We start from the raw sequence: 22,124 nt of genomic DNA on the forward strand, positions 1-22,124 counted from the left end.
AAAAGCGATACTTAAAATCTTCCTTTATATTATGTCTGATCCAAATAAGACATGGAAAAGTATAGGTAATACGGGTACTGTATTAATATCATATTTTTTACCGTTTTCCTATACTTTAAAATAAAATAGCAATCATATTTAAAAGAGTTTTTAAGATATTGCTTTTATTTTGAATGAAGATATTCCATGACTTGGGTAAGAGCACAAAAGTAAAAGTTCAAAAATATTAATTTTAAATTATTTTCATTTACAAGAAAAAAGAAAAATGAGAAACATCGTAGTTTGAGCTTCCTTAAATATTGTCATAATCGTCGTTAATAATACGTCGTCCATTTATAAGTAAGGTGACCTGAAGCGTTCGTGACGGTGATATTTCTGCGGTAATAAAGTTGCTGGATAACGTCTTGCAAATATTTTTGGGCTATAAACCACTTCACAATTAAATAAAATAACATTAAAAAATTGATCTCCAAATACAAACACTATTTGTGGAATAAATACTGGCTAATAGAACTTTTATCATTTTAATTTTGCAATCTAAAAATAGCCGGGTAAGTAACGTCATCGATGTTTGTGCAAATGATGCCACCCGGGTATCAAAGTGCGCGATTATTGCTGTTCGTGGAAAAAAAAAGTCCTATACGATATATGTTTGTTGTGTGCTGTAAATATAATATTATATTTCCCAAGCAGATGGAATACATATTTGTACTGCAAAGAAAATACAGTATACTCATTTAAATAAATATCAATTTGACAGTTTTCAACAAGATCATATTTAGATTCATTTAACATTTCATTTAACTGATTCGTCTTAAATTGGTTTGATGCCTTATCAGACATGAATAACAAATGTATATAAACACCATATGTCACAAGAATGAACGAAAAACTAAAGAATTGATGGTCATTTTATGAAATATGTTTTTAGTGACTTGGTTTCAATGACAAACAAAATTTTATTAAAAGAACAACCTTGGTACACATCCACACAAGGTCCACAGTATTGCTGTCGAGTGTCATTGAAAGTATATAAGATGCTATTTTGAGACTTTAAAAAATATCATGCATAAGAAATAAGATGTAACGTTCATCACGCATAATGTCACGTGTGATTTCAAACATTGTATGAAAAACGAATTCTTGTTCATAATGTTTCAATTTTTACTTAAATTGGACTCGATCAAACTACTTAATAAATCTTAATTACTACTTAATTTGCTCATGAACTTGGGTAGATCAGCATCGGTCTTAGCGCAAGAAAATATTTTAGACCTACTTTTGGCTAACTTGGCAAAGCTTCCTACTAGGCCGAGATCTAAACAGTGCCTGTTTAAAAGGGTGCAAATACATGCGCCACGGAGAGATTTCTATATTTTAAGAACAGTTTGAACTCTCATTTTGTTGTCTTAGCATTAATTTTGTTTACGTGGTTATCAAAGGAGGAGTGAGACGTGTACTTTTTTGTGGAGTGGTGGTGTTGCAGGCCTGATAATTAGACCTATTCTGCACGTGATAAAATTAAGGCTTGCTTTGATTTAGTCTATCGGATGAATACCTGTTCTTTCACCGTTTTGCTGACCCATGTTTATCGTTCATGTCGAGGATCATTGCAGTGCCGAAGAATAAAATGTGTTATTTGCCTTTGTGACGCATGCACGTCTCCTTTACAAGCAAATTATGAATCCGAAGCAACGATAAAATATAGCATATAACAGTCAATGATCTTTTATTTAACTTTAATCAGGCCAGACCAATTTGAAAAAATAGTTCTTCGGGATTTTTTTGGGGGGGAAAGTGGGGCGAGAGGGTGGGTTTTTTTTGTTGTTTTTTTTCATTTTCCAAAAAAAAAATGGGCCGCACGGTATCAAAAATGAGAATATGATGTATACAAATATAAACACATGGCCAAATCCATTATATTTGTTCAATGTACATGCAGGTTGTAGCATTTTATGTTTTGAGAGTCAAAAGAAAAGATATAAATAACATCTTTGGCCTCTGTGCTATTGACTTATCTGAAAGACTAAATTGTTGTCTAAACAATATTGTACAAGTTCAAGTGCAAAGATTTAAAGAGAACAAGGTAAAAACCAATATAATGATATCAAATATTCAACATTAATTAATAACAATAACAGGAGAGGAGAAAATGTAGCGACCAGACCGGGATTCCAACCCGGGAACTTCCGAACACTAGCCGAGTGCTCTACCAACTGAACTACCTGGTCACCGATGATTCCACTGTACTCCTCCCTCCTTTCTCGAATTCTTCGCCCTTGAAGACATGCGAGACCCTTCCAAACACCACCACAATGGGTTATTTAGTTGGGCGCCTCTGTAGACGAACAATTACATTAATTCTTATTTTAGTTTCTGTGACCTTGCTATCATTTTCGTGAACAAAACATCAGTACAAAAACAGTCAAGTTCGAAGGAGATTTATTCCATGTATTGCTGTTGTTGGCATGATATTATGTAAAAGTGAAAAAAATACACATTGTATTTGATGCCAATATTCAGCAAAAGAAAATATGTTCGTAATTTTAAGCATTGGATTATCCATGAGGGTTGTAATTTTACGTCTACCACATCGATCAAATTTTCATCATTTGCGTGTGTAGAATCGAACAAACCTTTTAATGTCTTACATTACAAGGAACAATAACATCTCTGTCAGGATTGTAGCTCTTATAATCGGTCGCTTTGCCTGCCATGTTGTTAGAATTTCAAATGGTTATAAATAGTCTGTTCACTTTGAAACGATTTTCTTGTGTTGATTGGTTACTTGTTGTTGAAGATTTCGTGTGTGTAAGGGGTACCAGTGGGGAAATTATTGCAAACAAATTATCATTTGATAAACCCAGAGAAGTCCGGATGTTTTTTCTGGTTGTCGGACATTATTCTCAGAAATCACACAAGGCGGCGCTACACGTACTAAATAGAATTTAAGTTCGCAATCGGATCCCCTCGGAGAAATTGACGGAAATTACTCCGAGATGTCGCGATTGTAGAAGTTATTTCAATTTGTGCAACTGTATGCGCTTTAGTACAGTTTTAACCGAAATGTTATGCTTGTTTCTCTGCGTATTTGTACATGTACATGTACATCAATTCGGTGTATATTAGACGGAAAAATTGTTGCTTTAGCATTAGGAGGCCCACTACACCGTCTGAACAACTTTATTAAGATAAATAAAACGTTCATTTTCATAACGCAGGTCGTATTATGGTTCCCGACGTCGTCATAATTACAACGCGTTAGTTGACTATTTCTGCCCCAGACGGCAAAACTTCAACTTGTTTAGTGTTGTAACCTCATATCTTTGGACATATTATGTTATAATAGTTTTAAAGAAACTTTTATGTTTTTGTTTCGGAAAGGTATCCTAGTAGCCCTTTCATGAATATCATGAAGTTGATTATTTTTTACATTGAATGCGAAAGCATTTAAAGATGCTCCAACGTTGACAAATGGTATTTTGTCACTATAAAAAACGGGAGCAAACGATTTAGTAGTTTTCTTCCGTTACAAAAGTTACTTATTTTACACCATTACCACCATTGAAAAGTTTGAGCTTCTAATTTTACTTCTAGTTAATAATATGAAAAATAATTAATTGCATCCCGAAACAATTCCATATCACTTTATCCTATATGGAATGAAGTACTGATTGCGCATGCACCAAAGGCGAAATAAATTATTTTGTGTTATTTTTTGTGTTAACTAGTCATATATATAGACGATTAAACACCAATTATTGTTCAAATGATGAGTATCATTTAACCTCTGTCGGCGGTGGAGCATCTTTAAATTATCATTCTTCAAAACTGCATTGTCATAAGAACTATGGCAGCAGCTAACTGTGAACAGAACAATGCGTCAAGCTTTCCTATAATTGCTTCCTAATAAACAAATGCTGTTTGATAGCCTTCCTAGCTTTTTGGGAAGTTAATACTTGTTTCATTTGTTTTCTTTATCTGTTTCCCTTTTGCGCTTATACTTTCGTTTTCCTACTAGTTCAAGCGCTCAAGTGATAAGGATTTCAGCATGTCTAAATCACAAATCAGAAACGGGAAGGGAAAAAACGGACTTTCTCTCTTCAGATTTCCGAGCGGCTGTAAGAGGGGCGGTAAAAAAATTATCTTTTTTCCTAACTTTTTTCCTTCCATTTTAGGGGCGGGAAATCCCGAAGAACTAGGTTTCAAATTGGTGTGGCCTCATGTTTAACTTGCTGCAAAAACCACCAGAACAATGCTACACGTTACAGTGACTCGATTTTGAATCGAAGCTGGAAACATCCGTATGACACAGTCTAGACATTGTCCTTCCGCAGTTTTTGCGGACGATTTTTAGCTCACCTGGCCCGAAGGGCCGGTGAGCTTATGTCATGGCGCGGCGTCCGTCGTCCGTCCGTCCGTCCGTCCGTCAACATTTCCTTTAAATCGCTACTAGTCATAGAGTTCTGCATGGATTGTAACCAAATTTGGCCACAAACATCCTTGGGGGAGGGGAAACAGAACTTGTATAAATTTTGGCTCTGTCCCCCCCGGGGCAGGAGGGGCGGGGCCCAATAGGGGAAATAGAGGTAAATCCTATAAATCGCTACTTGTCCTAGAGTTCTGCATGGATTGTAACCAAATTTGACCACAAACATCCTTGGGGGAGGGGGAACAGAACTTGTATAAATTTTGGCTCTGGTCCCCCAGGGGCAGGAGGGGCGGGGCCCAATAGGGGTAATAGGTAAATCCTTTAAATCGCTACTTGTCCTAGAGTTCTGCATGGATTGTAACCAAAATTAGCCACAAACATCCTTGGGGGAAGGGGAACAGAACTTGTATAAATTTTGGCTCTGATCCCCCGGGGGCAGGAGGGCCGGAGCCCAATAGGGGAAATAGAGGTAAATCCTTTAAATCGCTACAAGTCATAGAGTTCTGAATGGAATGTAACCAAATTTGGCCACAAACATCCTTGGGGGAAGGGGAACAGAACTTGTATAAATTTTGGCTCTGACCCCCCGGGGGCAGGAGGGGCGGGGCCCAATAGGGGAAATAGAGGTAAATCCTTTAAATCGCTACTAGTCATACAGTTCTACATGAATTGTAACCAAATTCGGCCATACACATCCTTGGGGGAAGGGGAACAGAACTTGTATAAATTTTGGCTCTGATCCCCAGGGGCAGGAGGGGCGGGGCCCAATAGGGGAAATAGAGGTAAATCCTTTAAATCGCTACTAGTCATAGAGTTCTGAATGGAATTTTAACCAAATTTGGCCACAAATATCCTTGGGGGGAAGGGGAACAGAACTTGTATAAATTTTGGCTCTGGTCCCCCGGGGGCAGGAGGGGAAGGGGGGCCCAAGAGTGGAAATAGAGGTAAAATCCTTTAAATCGCTACTAGTCATAGAGTTCTACATGAATTGTAACCAAATTCGGCCACAAACATCCTTTGGGGAAGGGGAACAGAACTTGTTGTATAAATTTTGACTCTGGTTCCCCTTGGGGGCAGGAGGGGCGGGCCCAATAGAGGGAAACTAGACAGGTTAAAATCCTATAAATCGGCTAACTTGATCCTAGATCTCTACATGAAATTGTTAACCAAAATTTGGAGGGCCATACACCATCCTTGGGGGAAGGGAACAGAACTTGAGATATAATTTTAGGTGCTCTGATCCCCTCCTGGGGGCAGGAGGGGCGTGGTGTCCCTAATAGGGGAAATTGATAGTAAGACTCCTATATAATCGGCCTACTTGTCCTAGAGGTTCTGACTCCGATTGTATAACGCGAATATTTTGAGGCCACAAACATCCTTGGGGTACAAGGGGAACATGAAACTTGTATAGAAAATTTTTGGCTTCTGTCCAAAACCCCTGGGGCAGTGATACGTAGGGGCAGGGTCGCCGAATAGGGTGGTAATAGAGGTAAATCTCCTTTAAATCTCTTACTTGTCACTAGATAAGCTGCTATGTAGAAGTAACCAAAAATCCGACTTACAAAACATCCTGTGGAGGTGAAGGGGAACAGAACGTCTGTATAAATTTTTAGACTCTTAACACGCCCGAGGTGGCAGAGTAGGTATGTGTGGCCCCTAATTATGGGAAAGATCAGGAGGTAAATCCTATAAATCGCTCACTTGTCCTAGAGTTTTTGTTATGTGATTGTAACCATAATTTGGCCATAAAACAATCCTTGGCTGTAGAAGGGAAAACAGAAACGTGTGTCAGTTATGAAATTTTGGCATCTGTACCAGCCCCTTGGGGCAGAGGGGTGGGGCCCCAATATGGGGATTTAAGAGGTTAATTAAGTTTAAACAATTCCTTTCAGACAAGAGTAAACACATTAGACCTGTAGTAGCGATAACAGATACATTATTGGACATTAGCAAGAACCGGCAGTATGAGCGGGGTCGATCAGGCAGGGTCCCCTCTGGGGCCATCTTTGGTGGTAGCATCTTCAAATTTATTGTAAATGTTTTATATTTCATCTTGTTTACATTGATAAGATAGCTGTGTCTAAAACATGTATGACAAAGGTTGTCTTAAAACAATACTTAATGTACATGTCTATTAATATATTTCAAATCATTAACGTTTTAAAATATGAATATAGCAGATCATGTTGGGTATAAACAAGGAGTTTTGTTGTAACGGCTTCTTAGACAAAGATACTAGTTTTTAACCTGAAATTGGCTATTGTGCTCCTTTGAGGTTAAAATTCACTAAAACATCAGTGACTTTTGAAACATAAAAATCGCATGTTATCGTGTGTTTTTGTTCCTATGCAAATTAGAATGCATCTTTTTACTGCAGAAATGGCAGCAACTAGACAACATTAAATAAACAGCATGATAAAAACATGCATATTAAACCACAATTTTAAGACATAAACTATCGAGCTTATTTTACAAGAGGCCTTCACTACATATACTCCCCAATATGATTTTACCACAAGTAGCTGTACCTGTACCACCAGTGATATATACTGACATTAATAATTGCCTATTAAAGAGAACATTTATTTTTTCCAAAGAGAAATTTTTTGTGGTGTATGATTTACATTTATGTAAAATCTGCTATAACACAACTCTTCACCCTCAAGTCCAGTTATTTATTGAGATAATTGCTTTAAAAAGATATTATATAAATACTACCTGCATTAGAGGGTGACAGTGCCTAATGTCACCACGAGGATATCACTGTTACCCGAGGCGAAGCCGAGGGTGACAGTGATAATCCGAGGGGTGACACTAGGCACTGTCACCCTCTAATGCAGGTAGTATTTATTTTATTATACCAAAAGTCTAGAAACAAAACTAGTTTTCAAGTAAATTCAATCTATTGAAACATTTTAACTGATTTTAGCAAAAGTCCAACAGTCACCGTCGGCAGTAGAATAGCATATCATGATCAACTTCTACTCAGTAGCGCTAACTATCATTGCATTATAAAAAAAAGAATACTCACAATAAACATTTAGTGAAAATTCTTGTTGTCTTGTCTCCTGCGTTTGTTTTAATCTTAATGTTTTTGTAAATCTCAATGCATTTTTATTTCGTCCCGTCGTCTGTTTACAACATTAGCAACGTCACGAAGACGCTTGAAATCGCATGTTTATTCGCCCTGCAGGTAGGGCGTTAGAATTGTACCTGCTGCCCCTATTGCATGATCGTAAAAGGCGACTAAATTTAGGATCTTATCTTATCTCTTCTTCCTTACTGACTTTATCTTTCCTAATGCCTCCCATGGCACCGCCTCACTTTTGGCCTTGAGTTGAGCGCTCGCCCCTGTGAGGAAGGCTCTGGGTTCTGTCCCCTGGCCGAGACACACCAAAGTCTATAAAAGTGGTAGTTTCTGCTCCTGCTTGGCGCTCAGCATACAGGGAGTGGGACGACTGGTTCGCCCGTTGTCAGTATAATGTGATATACAAGAAGACACAACATGAATATACCGCAGTCTCCCAAAAACACGCACCCCGTACAACATACATGCAACACACACCGCATACATGGGAGGCCGTCCTTACATGACCATAGCTGTTAATAGGGCGTAAATTAATCAAACAAACAAACAAACAAAAAAACTTCCGTTCACCTAATCACCGACGGGTTCTTAAAAACCAACATATAGCGCTGGACGGTAAGCGAAAAGGTGTAAACGGAAAGCTCCGTCCTTAATTTGAAAAAAAAAATACATTGAGAAATAGACTTATTTGGCAAAACCATTACTAAATAGCTCTAGATAAATTTTGAAGCGTCGCTTCAAAATACAAAGATGGCGTCGAAAAAAGAAACGAGTGCGCATCTTTTTCGTGCGGTTAATATTTTGCACTATCAAAAATACACTATCACCCGTTGCTAGGGGGATGCTACGAACGTGTCTATTGTTTCCTATTGTTCTAATGTTACCTGCCGTGTGATAGTGTAAAATACCAAATATCTCTCGACCAATCAGAATGCAGGATTCTCACTTGAGGTATAATAAACTTAATTGTTCGTAGCTTATCTACGACCTTAACTTTTTTCTGTTTTCACATTTGATGTACACATTTTTGACCATACATAATGTTGTTTAGTGCCTTGTAACAAATACTCAGACTAAAATATGCACCTTATCTGGTTAGATTGTAATGTATATGTACACCAAAACTGCAGCACAGAAGGCAACGTTTTGATATGGTATAAATATTCTTGATAATGACAGAAATCGACAACACCAGTGAGGTCTTAGTAGGAATATTACTCATACTACTCCTACAAAACAATAATAGGACAAAGGGACACTGCAAAAACTGATTACACAACCCACACGACTATACCGATGCCGATACCATTTGAGTAGTGAACTCCTGGATTAGCCTATCTGGATATGTCAAAAGCTACCTAAGAATCAGTATCGGTGTGTGAGTGTCTGTATGTTTTATGAGGATGTGATATATTCGTGTTGTCTTCTTATAATAGAAGAAATTTTGCCATTTTAGTGCTCTCCAACTGAAACATGCCACAGAAGACACCGAACAAGCCCACCCTATCGGGTCACATTATATTGACAACGCTCAACTTTTTTATGTACAACGCAAAGCTGGAGCAGAAACTAACACTTCTATATTATCAAAGACTGTGCAATGGCTTGGGGAGAGAACGCAAAGATTTCCTCACAGGGACCAAAGATGAGACGGTGTCAAGGTAGATGTTGAGAAAAAAGTGATAGGAAGAAGAGGCAATGTAGGTTCTTTATTTAGTCGACTTTTACGATGTAATAGGAGCAGCAGGTACTACTTTTACGACCTATATGCAGGGCCAACATTTAAAATTTAGTCCAGTCTGTTATTATCTTTTATCTCGTAAGCAACGATGATGATGGAACAAATCCACTGCTAAAGAACAATATCAGTAATGATGAAATCGAGGTGGTCTAGAAAAAAAAAGAATTGTTTAAATTTCACCGACGATAATATATATCAGGAATATACGTACAGATACCACACAGGATGTAAATGTTTTACAGGACGCTTTGCTGGCCGGTGATTAGTCAGTTTTATTTTCTCCTGAACTACCTTCAGTTTTTCCACACTGATACATGCTCCTCTTTCTCGAGTCTTCTTTTAAAACCGCCTCACTTTTGGCCTTTTGAACAACTTGTTCGCCCGTTCACAGTATAATGTGACCTGGTGGGTTGTGTTACTTGAGGTCTTCGGCGAAATACTTCAGTGATATACCACTATAAAAAGGGCAAATGTTTTGCTAAACAATGCAACATAATATAAATATACTGCAGTCTCCCAAAATACGCACCACGCACTTCATACACGCTACACACCGCATACATGGGAAGCCGTCCTTACATAACCTTGACTGTGTATAGGACGTTAAACAAATAACCAAACATACATAACCTCGTATTGACACATGTATGTATGATCGCAAGAAAGCAATAAACACCTTTGTAATATTATTTTTGTCTTCTTCAAAACTGTATTCTTCTTAACGTTTCTCTTAACACTGCCTCACTTTTGGCCATACGTCGGATACCGAAGTCTATTTAATTTATACATTAAGGTTCTTTGCCTGCTTAGTCCTTTTTCTCTGTAGAATGCTGTTTGGTGTTCTTCAGTAAGACAACACTATAAAAAGGCCAAACGTTCTTAATCATTTTAATCAAAATAACAGTAGTGCTTTAGAATTAAACTTAAGCCAGTGTTGCATATTGCATTGAGTTGAGTGTTCGCCCCAGTAAAGGAAGCTCTGGATTTTATCCCCTGGCAAAATCGTTATATACTATACTTTTAAAATAACGGGATAATATCAACTGGAAGTCAAATCGTTTCCCATCTTTTAAGCGTAAATAGTTCCATACAGTGTAACACAAAGGCTAGTGATAGCGTAGTTGTGCTCTTTACTTATTGTATCGTATTAAGAGGGGTAACTCTTAACAATCCGTGGCCGTTGCTTTAAGTTGTACCGTACAATACGCACATTCATTTTGTCAACAAGATATATAATGTTAGGAGTGTCATAACCTTAGGTGATTACATGGAGTTAGCACTAAAATTTAACCCCCGTTATATCTAGTGATATATTGAATATCACATTTTGATGTGATTGAAGACGACTAAATTGATAGAATTATTATGACTAACTATATACCTGTATGAAATCTACCTGTATATTTTTACAGTTGTCTCTTATACTTAAGCATGTTAATCTGACACAAATGCTCTTGCCATTTCTTCTAGTATAAAAATTGTTATATCACGGTTATGATACTAGAATATATTTATGTAAGTATAAATAATTCTCTTGTGTAAACGATTAAGAAGACCTATTCAGACAATTTAGATTTTATCAGGCAATAAATTGGAATGTGTTGTCAATTAGGGTACTACCAAACACAAGGTATGAATTTTATATTCATTCCGTTTATACATTTCATTTCTGTTCTATTAAATACCGCAAAGGTGGTGTTCAAGCTAATGTTAAAAATCCCATAGAAACTGCCCACGGCCCAATTTTCTTGGAATTTTGCATATCGAACTTGCTACTAGGTGTCCCTTTATAATGACACTACTTAATCTTTTGTGATTTAAAAAGGCCTACGGGGCCTGAATTTTTCGTATTCATTTTCATTAAAACTATCTGCACAAACAAGCAAAAATAGGTAAGCCTTTGTTAACATTCTACATTTTTATTTAGAAATCATTTGCGGAGATCGTATACTTCATATTTGAGTTATTTCTTTTGGATTTTTAACGGGCAATTTTGTTTGCAATAATAATGTTTACGAAAAATCAACAGTTTTGTGGTAAAACGTGTAAATTATTTTCGAAATTAAAATCCTGAAAATCTTGACTTGACTTGAAATAGAGAGTTTAGGTAGCAACGGACTACATCTTTCTTGGTACACGCACCTCGCACAACATACACGCAACACACCGCATACATGGAAGGCCGTCCTAACATGACCATAGCTGTTAATAGGACGTTAATAAATAAAACAAGCAAAAATGTCCTGGTATACCTAGCTATACTTTTCCTGTTTATGATTCCAGAGTCCGATGCAAGTGATGATAATTGTACAGTAATAATTCTAGATGCTAAATAGCGTGGTAGCACCTTTGAAAATATCAGTTGCCATGGTAACAAAACGAAGGCCTCTGATTAGCTGAAATTTAAATAGTTTCAGAATTAAGTGAAAATTGGTATATAGAGATGACAATGTATGCTGAATAACATAGTATCGCTTTCAAAAACATTGGATGCCATGGAAACAAAATGCAGGTCGCTGAATGGTTGAAATTTAGATTTTGTGCATATATAAGTGAAAATTGGCATGTAGGGGTTATGAAGTATGCTGAATATCACGGTATAACTTTCAAAAAGATCGGCCAGGAAAAAAATGGAAGCTTCTGATTGGATGAAATTTAGATATTTTTAGATATAATTAAAATGAGTTCTGATGAATGCCAAATGAGATAGTAACAGTTTTAATTACTTTGCAGTTGTTATTGTGACGAAATAAAGATTGATCAAAATTAAAATTAAGATTAAGATTGTAGCCTTCTGGCGCTGGTATTCTATTTGGATGAAACATATTTTATTTGAAAATCAAATATAACTCTGTTTCCCTATTTAGTCATTTTAATTCAATAGTTTTTTATCTATATAAGAGAGATGGATAATCTTAATTGGTATCTTTTGAGTTCGAGTTGATTACAAAAATATATTTCTTTCAAATAATTATTTGATTTCTAATATTAAAAAGAGCACATATATTTGTTAGGCTTTTTGCACCAATGTTATAGTATATATGTTAGTTTTCAAAATTCTATCACTTAAAATTGTTTTATTATGTTATATATGATCATTTTTGAAATTTTAGTAACAGAAATATTTCCTGGCCACATTTTAGCCTAATAAATGTTATTTTCACGGATTTCATTTTTTTTTTAAATATCTGTTCTAAGAATATACCTATAGTATGGTTTTAAAGTGTTGACATAATCGATAACATGACAAATATTTCGAATAAACCCAATATCTCTAATGTTTATCCTGCCAAAAATTTGAAATGTTTTGCTTGATCAATTTATATTAAAAAATAATTAGTAAATATCATTATAAATGGGTATAAACTAAAGAATGAAGTATTTTTTTATCAACAAAAATAATTTTAGAAAATAAAAATATGTTCAAAAGTTGGACATGCCCAAGTATTGTTAAAAAAACATCATTTTATGTACTTAATTCCTTTTAAAAGATACCAAATAGATAAAAAAAAAACATATATAAAGTTCTTGAACACTGCAAAATTTGAAGAAAAAACTCGCAACGTGGGCGAATTTTGTAACTCAACCTTTGGTTATTTTGGATATGTGATTATATTTAAAACTCGCACCTCACACTTCACACACCACATATACGGGGGACCGTCTTTAAATGGCCCTGGTCGTTAAAATGATGTAAATATCATAAACCAAGTTAAACCAATTATTTGGCGTAAACATACATCATTAGTTATATAGTCAGTTACTGACCCCCTATAACAGGGAGTGGGACGACTGGTTCGCCCGTTGTCAGTATAATGTGACCGGGTGAGGTGTGTTGCTTGGTGTCTTCGGCGGCATGCTTCAGTGATATAGCACTATAAAAAGGGCAACAGTTCCACTATACAAGAAGACACAACATGAACATACCGCAGTCTCCCAAAACACGCACCTCGCACAACATACATGCAACACACCGCATACATGGGAGGACGTCCTTACATGACCATAGCTGTTAATAGGACGTTAATTAATCAAACAAACAAAGACCCCCTATAAAGGCATAGAGGGTCAGTAAGATTTATAGGGGGCGAGGGCGTAGCCCGAGCCTCCTATACTTCTTACTGACCCTCTATGCCTTTATAGGGGGTCAGTAACTGACTATATAACGAATTTATCGCATCGAGGGCCTTTTGATTGTTTCATTAATTCTTTGTTTCCTATTTCATAGTATTTGTTTGGTCAAGAATATGAAATCAAACTTAAATCATACTGGCGAATGATCACAAACAATCGACAATTTTAAAATAATTGGCCTACTTCAGTAGGCTATACATTTATTTATTCATTTATTAATTTCAAGAATTTTCAAATACACTGTATAAGGAACCTGCAGAATAATACTGAATAATTCATAAATCAACAATAAGTTCGACATTCCTATGTACACAGTAGGCCTACCTCAATACTACACCAGACCGGACCGTCTGTATATTGAAAGCATAACAAACAAGAGTGACACAAACACCCATCTAACATTTTAAGCAAACTCTCCTTGATCATCTGTGCATTCTTGCTGAGATAACCACTGAAAAGTTATGCCGATAAATTGGTTGTAGAGTGAGGATTGATCTGTGGGTCCGAACACCTCCATTTGTTTATAATCACAGTCTAGAAAACGCTTGAATTGCTTACGTTTGACTTTCGCCGCGTCATCAACTTTCAAACTGGCGTAGGGGAAGCAACTCGTATTTAGAAAAAATGCATTTCATTTAATTTGAAGTATTAGAACGATTAAATTTATTTTTACACAAAAATTAACAAGTAATATATAGTTTTACGGTAATGAAGTGGTATATTTAGTTGAAGAGAATGTGTTTAAATTTTGAAGCGAGGGCGACAGCCGCCATATTGCACCATAAGAAAATTTACTGACCCCTATAAAGTGTTAGGGGGTCACCACGTGACGGCTCTCCGCCAATCATTTGGGGACATTTCCGTCCGAGGTGCGATAATTAAGGTTAATGTATGTTCTGTCAACTGGAAAAAAACGTTACATGGGCAATTATTCCGTTCTTCTGTGAAAGCACGTATATAGATACTCTAATTTCTTCTTTTGAACGTGGCTTTTTATTGTTACGAATAAATCGTGATATTTTTATTACAATTACAAGAAAACTCAAAATTTCAATGCATCAAAATGTAATCTTCCTATTTCGATACAAAAATGCCAAAACCTCCAACGTAAAATATCCCAGTTTATGATATGCGTGTAATTGAGTATGGAAAATCATACCTTGAAATGTTATTTACCACTGTATTTGAATACCGTATTATTAATTGTTAAATTCAGAGCGGGTCTTTAAATTTATCTTTAGAGGGACGTAAATTTGTTTTCTATTTACAAATAATTTTATCCATGGACTAATTTGCATTGCCCGCACAGGGATGCCTTCTAGATTGAATGGTTACACAATTTACACAAAAGGAAAACATCAACCCTTATATTATTATGTATATGTAATAAACATGAATATTCCACGGAGTTTATCATTTATCATAAAAACAGTATATTATTGGAATTGATCAATCAATATAAGTAAAACCATAAATTGAATCTAATCAATATTATTCCTAACCAGTTTCACCGTTTAGAAACATTCTTCTGTCTGACTCTACAAATATGAATATTCCTTCGTTTAAAGTTAATTTGGAATGATGCAATCACTCCTTATTACCTTGAATATGTATGTAGTTAATGCGTATGCAGGACTAATCTATGCAAAAACCAGGAGTTGAATTTACAAAGGTAATAGTGATCACTCATGCAGTATAAATCCTATGTTGCACAATATCTAAAGCTATTTCTCATACATATAGCTAAGTCTATTGACGTTAATGTCATGAAAGCAATACATCTTTAACATGTCTTGTTTTAAAATTCCTTCCCTTACTACAGTATAGTGTCAACAGTTTTCACGCACTATTAGCATAACAGTGATCATAGGACATACTTCACTGTTCGAATATAAGTCGATCTCATGCCTTCAGAAGGAGCAGCAATCTGTTACCACACTAATCCTCTTTAACCTATATAGATATTGCTCATTTCAATATTGTTACATTACAAATTCTGAATTTTACGGTTGTCTGTAAAATAATCTCTTTTTTCATTTTTTTTCAGAAAGAAAGAAAAAGAAAACACTAAATTCACATTTGAATTTGCATTCAACGGTTTATGATTACGTTGATTGTGTAGAATTACGAGTCGAATATAAACATGACGATTAAGATTATGAGTATAAAATTTCGGAATAAATATGGACATCTGTGACGAAAATGGTTATGTAGTTATATAATGGAAACCCAGTGCATTTATAAGTTAAAATAGAACGCTTGTTTCAACGTATGGCATCATTTGTTGATAATCACTGATCCCCTAGCATTTGGATTTAATCCATATATATTTTTCAATTGATTTCTTCGTATGTGCGGGGCCCTAACTCCTACCATGTGTGTATTTGATGTTATACTGAAAAGTGGGTGAATTTCGTAGATGATTTAATTCGCTATATTCGTGAGTTCTACACACCAACAAAATATTTAGAGTCACTCAATTGATGTCTATAATTTTCGCCATACTAGTTTGTTAAATATTCCAGCCTCCAGAAGTTAGTTATACAACAATAATTTTGTCCGTCTTTGATATCAGAATGGATCTATCCGTCTTGTTCGTTTCCCATTCTGTCAACCATACATGCAATCAAAAAAGGAATTATTACAATATAGTATTATCAATACTTTCCCAATATGATCGGAATCATTCAAATGTCAAGGCGAAAGACAAATAAATATTACAAAATATATTAGTTAAAAATATCTTCTAGTAAACTAAATTATTATTTTAACTCTCATTTCAGTTATATCCCTGCCTGCTTTTAAATGTATTTGTTAAGATACTGTGAATATTTATTAACATGTTAAGAAACAATTGTAACAATCATTCCATTAATATTTTCAACTTGTAAAACTTTCCGAAGCGCTGTTTTGTCATGGTCATCAATGCAATACCACTTGTCTTTTCTAGTTGTGGATTTGAAGTATTGTACTGTTATCCATTTAGTTACCAGGAGAGGGCTTATATAGGCATTGTCTGTTGCCTATTTTTGTATTAGACCATCTTACAATAAAATATTCTGAAATGAGACACTCGTGTAAGGCAATATATTACCTTCAAACTTCAAATGTATTTACTTTCGAGATATCCATTAACCAATCAATATAACACCTCACTATAGTTTTCGTAATTTTACCTGTTCCTCCCGATGGGTAACTTATGGTATTTTTCCTGGTGATTTAATGATGCAAACAAACAATATCTTTTAATTATTTATTTGTATTAAATGTAAGTGTTATAGTCGTAAAGTAAAATAAAAACAAATGATAAGATCGTTAATTTCATTTAATATATTAAAATTACACAGAATTATTGCTTGACTCGAGTGTCTTGATGTGGGAGGAAACCGGAGTGCCCGGAGAAAACCCACGTGGTCGGACAGGTGACCCTCTATACCTGGCGTTTGAACTTCCGACCACCCATTAATGATTTATGTTGCAGTCGTATGTAATTTTTGTGACCTGTAAGTCAACCTGAAAAACAACCAAATACACGCTTATGATATTTTCATTACCGAAAATTCATACATTAACAAGTGAAATTAGAAAGAAACAAGTATTACAATAGTTTGTAGTTGGAAACACATTTTCATTACACACAATTATATTATGTTTGATATGCTACCTTCTTTCTTCATCTTTTCATTATAAAGCCTTGTAAATACCAGTTTTATTAATGTCACATTTAGAAAGGGCATTTTTGTAATGACAATTTGACGTTATATTGCATGAATTGATAATAGATTTCAATAGAAAAGAGGTTGACGATAGTCGGGAACTATTTTGGTTATTTAAAAGCTTCAGTTTAACTTACTGATATTGCAATATCACTCCGACATTACTGGTTGGATCCGGTTAATCATCTCCACGTAGCGGGAACAGGACAACTGAAGAAAAGCATGATGTATCACATTATTAAAAACGTCCTAAAATTATTATCATATGACAGAATGCTGTTCCCAAAGTTGACTATAAATTGGGATGTATGTCGCATTAGTATTGGCCTCCCCGGGAACTATTGAACGCGGGCGATATTACACTTGACGTTATTCTGACGCCATCGTTATGTTGTGCTAATACACCACTGGTCGTCAAAATTACCATCCGCCTGGTATATACATGGAGAGGAACAGAAGTTTCTTCTTTCTCTAGCTCAGTATGTTTGTTTAAATGGTCTCGTTAATTCAACAATTGATTTATAGTTGTCGAATATGAACATACATGAAAATTTAACTGCTTCTTTTAAAAAAAGTATATAGCTGACATAATAAACCGTACATTATATATTTGTTAAAGGTTGAGATATACAAGAACCATGACGGCCTTGTTAAGAAGTTACTATTAACCATGGGGGATGGGAAAATAGCGCATGTCCTTTCCATAAGGTCTAATACAAAATGAGGGGAAATAAATATATCTAGAAGACATATCTTTTGAAATATTAGTGAGACAAAAATAAACATTTACTTTTTTTCTTTTTTTCTGATTTTTTTTCTCTTATTTACTGGAGGCTCAGTTAAGTGATTAAATATTATAATGCACATCGACTTTCGACAATGTGGCCATTCTTTAAGGTTCATCATGATTTTGTTTCCAATATGGATAATCAATTCGTAAAATAACCTTTGTGTAAACGGGAGAAATATGGTGAAATTTTATTGAATATATTGCTATTACTAATGTGAACACCACTATAAACCTAAATCGTTTATTAAAATCTGTTTGGCAGCGTCAAAGTGAAGTGGACTTACCATTGCGGCATTACGGCTACTGTGGTGCGATTGTTGTTGTTCTATAAACACCGAGGAACTGTATAAAACTGTAGACAACTATAAAAGAGAAGTAAAGATGTACACCTTTATCATCTGATAAACAGTAGTTTGTTTCTATTCTATCATATCTGTGTATTACGGGTGTAATACTGGCTGGTCTCTCATTCCTACGTGTGTAATACTGACTGGTCTCTCATTCCTACGTGTGTAATTCTGACTGGTCTCTCATACCTACGGATGTAATACTGGCTGTTCTCTCATACCTACGGGTGTAGTAGTACTGGCTGGTCTCTCATACCTACGTGTTGCTGTTCTCTCATACCTACGGGTGTAGTACTGGCTGGTCTCTCATACCTACGGGGTGTATCTCTCATACTACTGGTACTGGCTGGTCTCTCATACCTACGGGTGTAGTACTGGCTACTGCTACGGTTTGTCGGTCTCTCATACCTACGGGTGTAGTACTGGCTGGTCTCTCTCATACCTACGGGTGTAGTACTGGCTGGTCTCTCATACCTACGGGTGTAGTAGTACTGCTGGTCTCTCATACAAGCTGTTCTCATGTTACACACTAATGACGCCTGAGGCTGTATTACATGGTTACCCATGCAATACAGCCTCGTGACGTCCCAGCGTCATCAAAATTACTATTTTCTCGGTGAAAGTTTTAACTAGGATGGTTTTACTATAAAAGATGCATACATAGGAAAATTGACTCGCAGTCGTGGTTTTCTTCAAAGTTATTTCAAAACGGCGGGATATTATAGTTGTAAAAGCGTCGAGGTATGAGAGAACATGCCAATTCGTGGAATTTCAATCCCCCGCTTTCATGACCTATTGTAGGTAAACATTATTGAGGTAAGGTTTAACCTTGTTTGAAACATGAAAAAATAAACTTATTCGGAACTAAGATGTGTAAAATAATGTCCGCTGAAAGTGACTATTAAACTTGGCTGAGCTCGTAAGGCATTTAACTTCAATACTAACTTTTAAGAAAATCGGTTTACATTTGTTACAATTATTGCGCAGGGAATAACAGAAAATGACGTTTCTAGTACATCAAAGGGCCATAAATCCACTACATATTGTCGGCCAAAAGTGGCAATCGAACTTGGCCAAGCCCTTAAGGCATTTGACCTGTTACCAAGTTTGATGAAAATCGGTTATTATTTAGTAGAGTTATTGCAGGGAAATGGCAGAAAATGATTTTTTTATTTAATCAAAGGGCCATAACATTTGTTACAGTTATTGGAAACGTGTGACAGACAGACGGACAAACCCAAATTAATATTCCCCGTTTCGGAGAAAGCGGGGGATAGATATACTCTTTCATATGTGGATTTGAAGGATAGGGAGATTCTACCCTCGGCAAGCCTCGGGTTTCACAACATTGTTTGAACCTCCGGAAGCATATCACTATCCTTCATATCCATATATGAAATAACCCTATAATATGGTACATATATGTTTTTGCCATATCATTGTTTAAGTTTAAATACAAAAATATCAGTAAACCCGGATGTTGGTGTTATAAACTTGTATCTCCATAATAAAACACACTATGCAAATCAATCCTTCAATATTTCATGAATCGTTGTGAATAAAGTATCATTGTATATTGAAATATATGTAATCTTGCTTGAACCAGACAAGTAAATCCTGGTTCAAACCGACTGCTGTTTGATTCGTAAAATGCCTTGTTTCAAACACTACTATTGAATAACATAAAATGGCTCATGGAACATTTAGCAGAGTTTATATTAACATACATTGTTTTATATCCGTGACTTAATATCAACCACGAAAGCAGCAGCAAACTAAACAACGAATACCAGGTATGTTATGTCATACAGTAGATCAATATATAATTAGTTTATCATTCGAGAATATATTGTGATAGAAAGTATAAAAAAATTGTATCATTAAAAAATTTGGAGTATATGTGACGATTTTGATTTATTTCATTTAATTTATTTATTTACACCACTCGCAATTTTTTTTATTCTGCGTTCACATACCTTTAATTTCTTTAGTTGTATGTCGTTCTTCGTGGGAAACATGTATCTCTCGGCTTTACAGTTTCTCTAACAGAGCACCTTGTAAAACACAATATCTTTAAGAAAACTTTTTTATTTAACAAATCTTCATTCAAATAACACACAACACAACTACTTTAAAAGAAGGTTTAACATATATACAACTTGTATATCAAAGAATAATCAATATATGATACAACAAATACATATTTATCATACGTAAACTTACCCCTCCTGGTTTGTATCTGTGCTGTTCCGCAAAATCGTTGTTTCGGTGCTGGTTGTTGATACTCCTTTATAGATACTTACCTCTTCGCTGTAAAATAATTATTAAAAGTCGACATATTCAACAACTATGTAGTAATAAAGCGCGAATTAACAACTTACCTTACTTGTCCCTATCCGCGTCACAATTGTTTACATCTTGTATTATTTATGCGCTGGAAAAAATATGCATATATTTATCTTACAAACAATTAAATGTTTCAACGGCATATATATGTGCAACGTTGGTTGGTTGTTGTTCTATTTACGTCCTATTTACAGACAGGGTCGAATTAGGACTTCCTTCTGTGTATGCAGTGCGTTACGTGTCTGAGATGTGTATGTGTTTAGGGAGACTGCGGTATATTCGTGTTATGTCTTTTATATAGTGTCGTATAAGGACTGCCTTCTGTATATACGGCGTGTTGCGTGTCTGCGGTGTGTTTGAGTTTTAGTAGGCAGCGGTACATTCGTGTCTTTTTTATAGTGGAACTGTTGGCCTTATGTAAACTGTTATGTATTTGTGAATATATGGATGTCCATACTTACCATTACCTACCATTCCATCCCCTTTATATTTCTGTGATGTTACACCCAGGTTTTGGAAGGGTCACGCTGGTAGAAACTCCTAGTATGTTATACTTACCAATTTGCTAAACCGATTAAAGAAACCAAACAACATAAAGTAACCTATTTCAAATAGCGATCAACACAAATATTTCCATTCTCCAAGTTGGGATTTTGTATGCTTTCTCAGCCCCATTTAGAAAATTGAACTAAAATTAGATATATCTCTTGCATATACGATAAACATATTTCAGATAAATTGTCCTCGAATGATCTTCTTCTGTTGGTTGCATCAAACAAGTCTTTCTACAATTAACATGCACAACAAAACATAGTTGGATACTATTTGCTGTAACGAACGTTTCTGTAAACAAATCACCAATATTAAACATCTTAGTATCGAATGATAAAAGGATGATTGCAGCATGCAGATATGCTTATAACAGCATTTATTTATAAACCCCCAAAGGACCGAAAAGTACCTCGCATTATTGAATTTTCGATATTTTTGTTTTTGATTGCTTCAAAATGCTGAATCTCTCCTTTTTAGTACAATGTTGCCAAAAATGACAAATTGATTTAAGAAAATACTTACCGCCAATTCACACCAATTTCTTCAAAATAATCTGCAGAAAAAGAAATTTAGACAGGATGATGACTTACTTGTAAGTTCCGATGTTGGAGTGGATACCGTAGTACTTGTTACAGTTGTTCCAGTGGTCAGCGTAGAGGATGGTGCAGTAGAGGGAGATGTTACTGTAAAATAAAATCATGACGTGGATTTGTTATGGAATTATGAAGATAAAAACATCAATACGATAAATTTAAGATAGATGTTTCCGTCATAACGACAAGCAAAGATTGGCTTGAAATCAAAGACAAGAAAGTTTCTGTTTTCGAAATTATTGTTTCGAATGCGAACACAGTTGAAAATGTATTTACCTTTTTTCTTTTATTTTACTTGTTTTGCGTATTTTATAGATTATTTTCGATATATCTATCGATCTTCTAACGCTATTTAATTATTTTCAAATAATTTTAAATATTGGCA

At 35.4% G+C, this 22,124-nt stretch overlaps 1 protein-coding gene across 1 annotated transcript in view; it reads right to left on the bottom strand.

Moving 5' to 3' along the window:
- Positions 1-16,702: 16,702 nt before the first annotated feature.
- Positions 16,703-22,124, bottom strand: part of LOC138316516 (mucin-2-like) — a 59,908-nt gene continuing 54,486 nt past the window's right edge. The window contains exons 66-70 of the mRNA XM_069258206.1: positions 20,472-21,829; positions 20,225-20,302; positions 18,186-18,263; positions 17,249-17,321; positions 16,703-16,908 (exon numbers count right to left, since the gene is read on the bottom strand). Of these exons, the coding sequence (XP_069114307.1) occupies positions 21,690-21,829 (140 nt within the window). The 3' untranslated portion in view covers positions 16,703-16,908; positions 17,249-17,321; positions 18,186-18,263; positions 20,225-20,302; positions 20,472-21,689. The remainder of the gene's footprint in view (positions 16,909-17,248; positions 17,322-18,185; positions 18,264-20,224; positions 20,303-20,471; positions 21,830-22,124) is intronic.

The sequence above is a fragment of the Argopecten irradians genome, chromosome 2 (genome assembly GCF_041381155.1).
Source record: "Argopecten irradians isolate NY chromosome 2, Ai_NY, whole genome shotgun sequence".
Taxonomy (NCBI): Eukaryota; Metazoa; Mollusca; class Bivalvia; order Pectinida; family Pectinidae; genus Argopecten; species Argopecten irradians.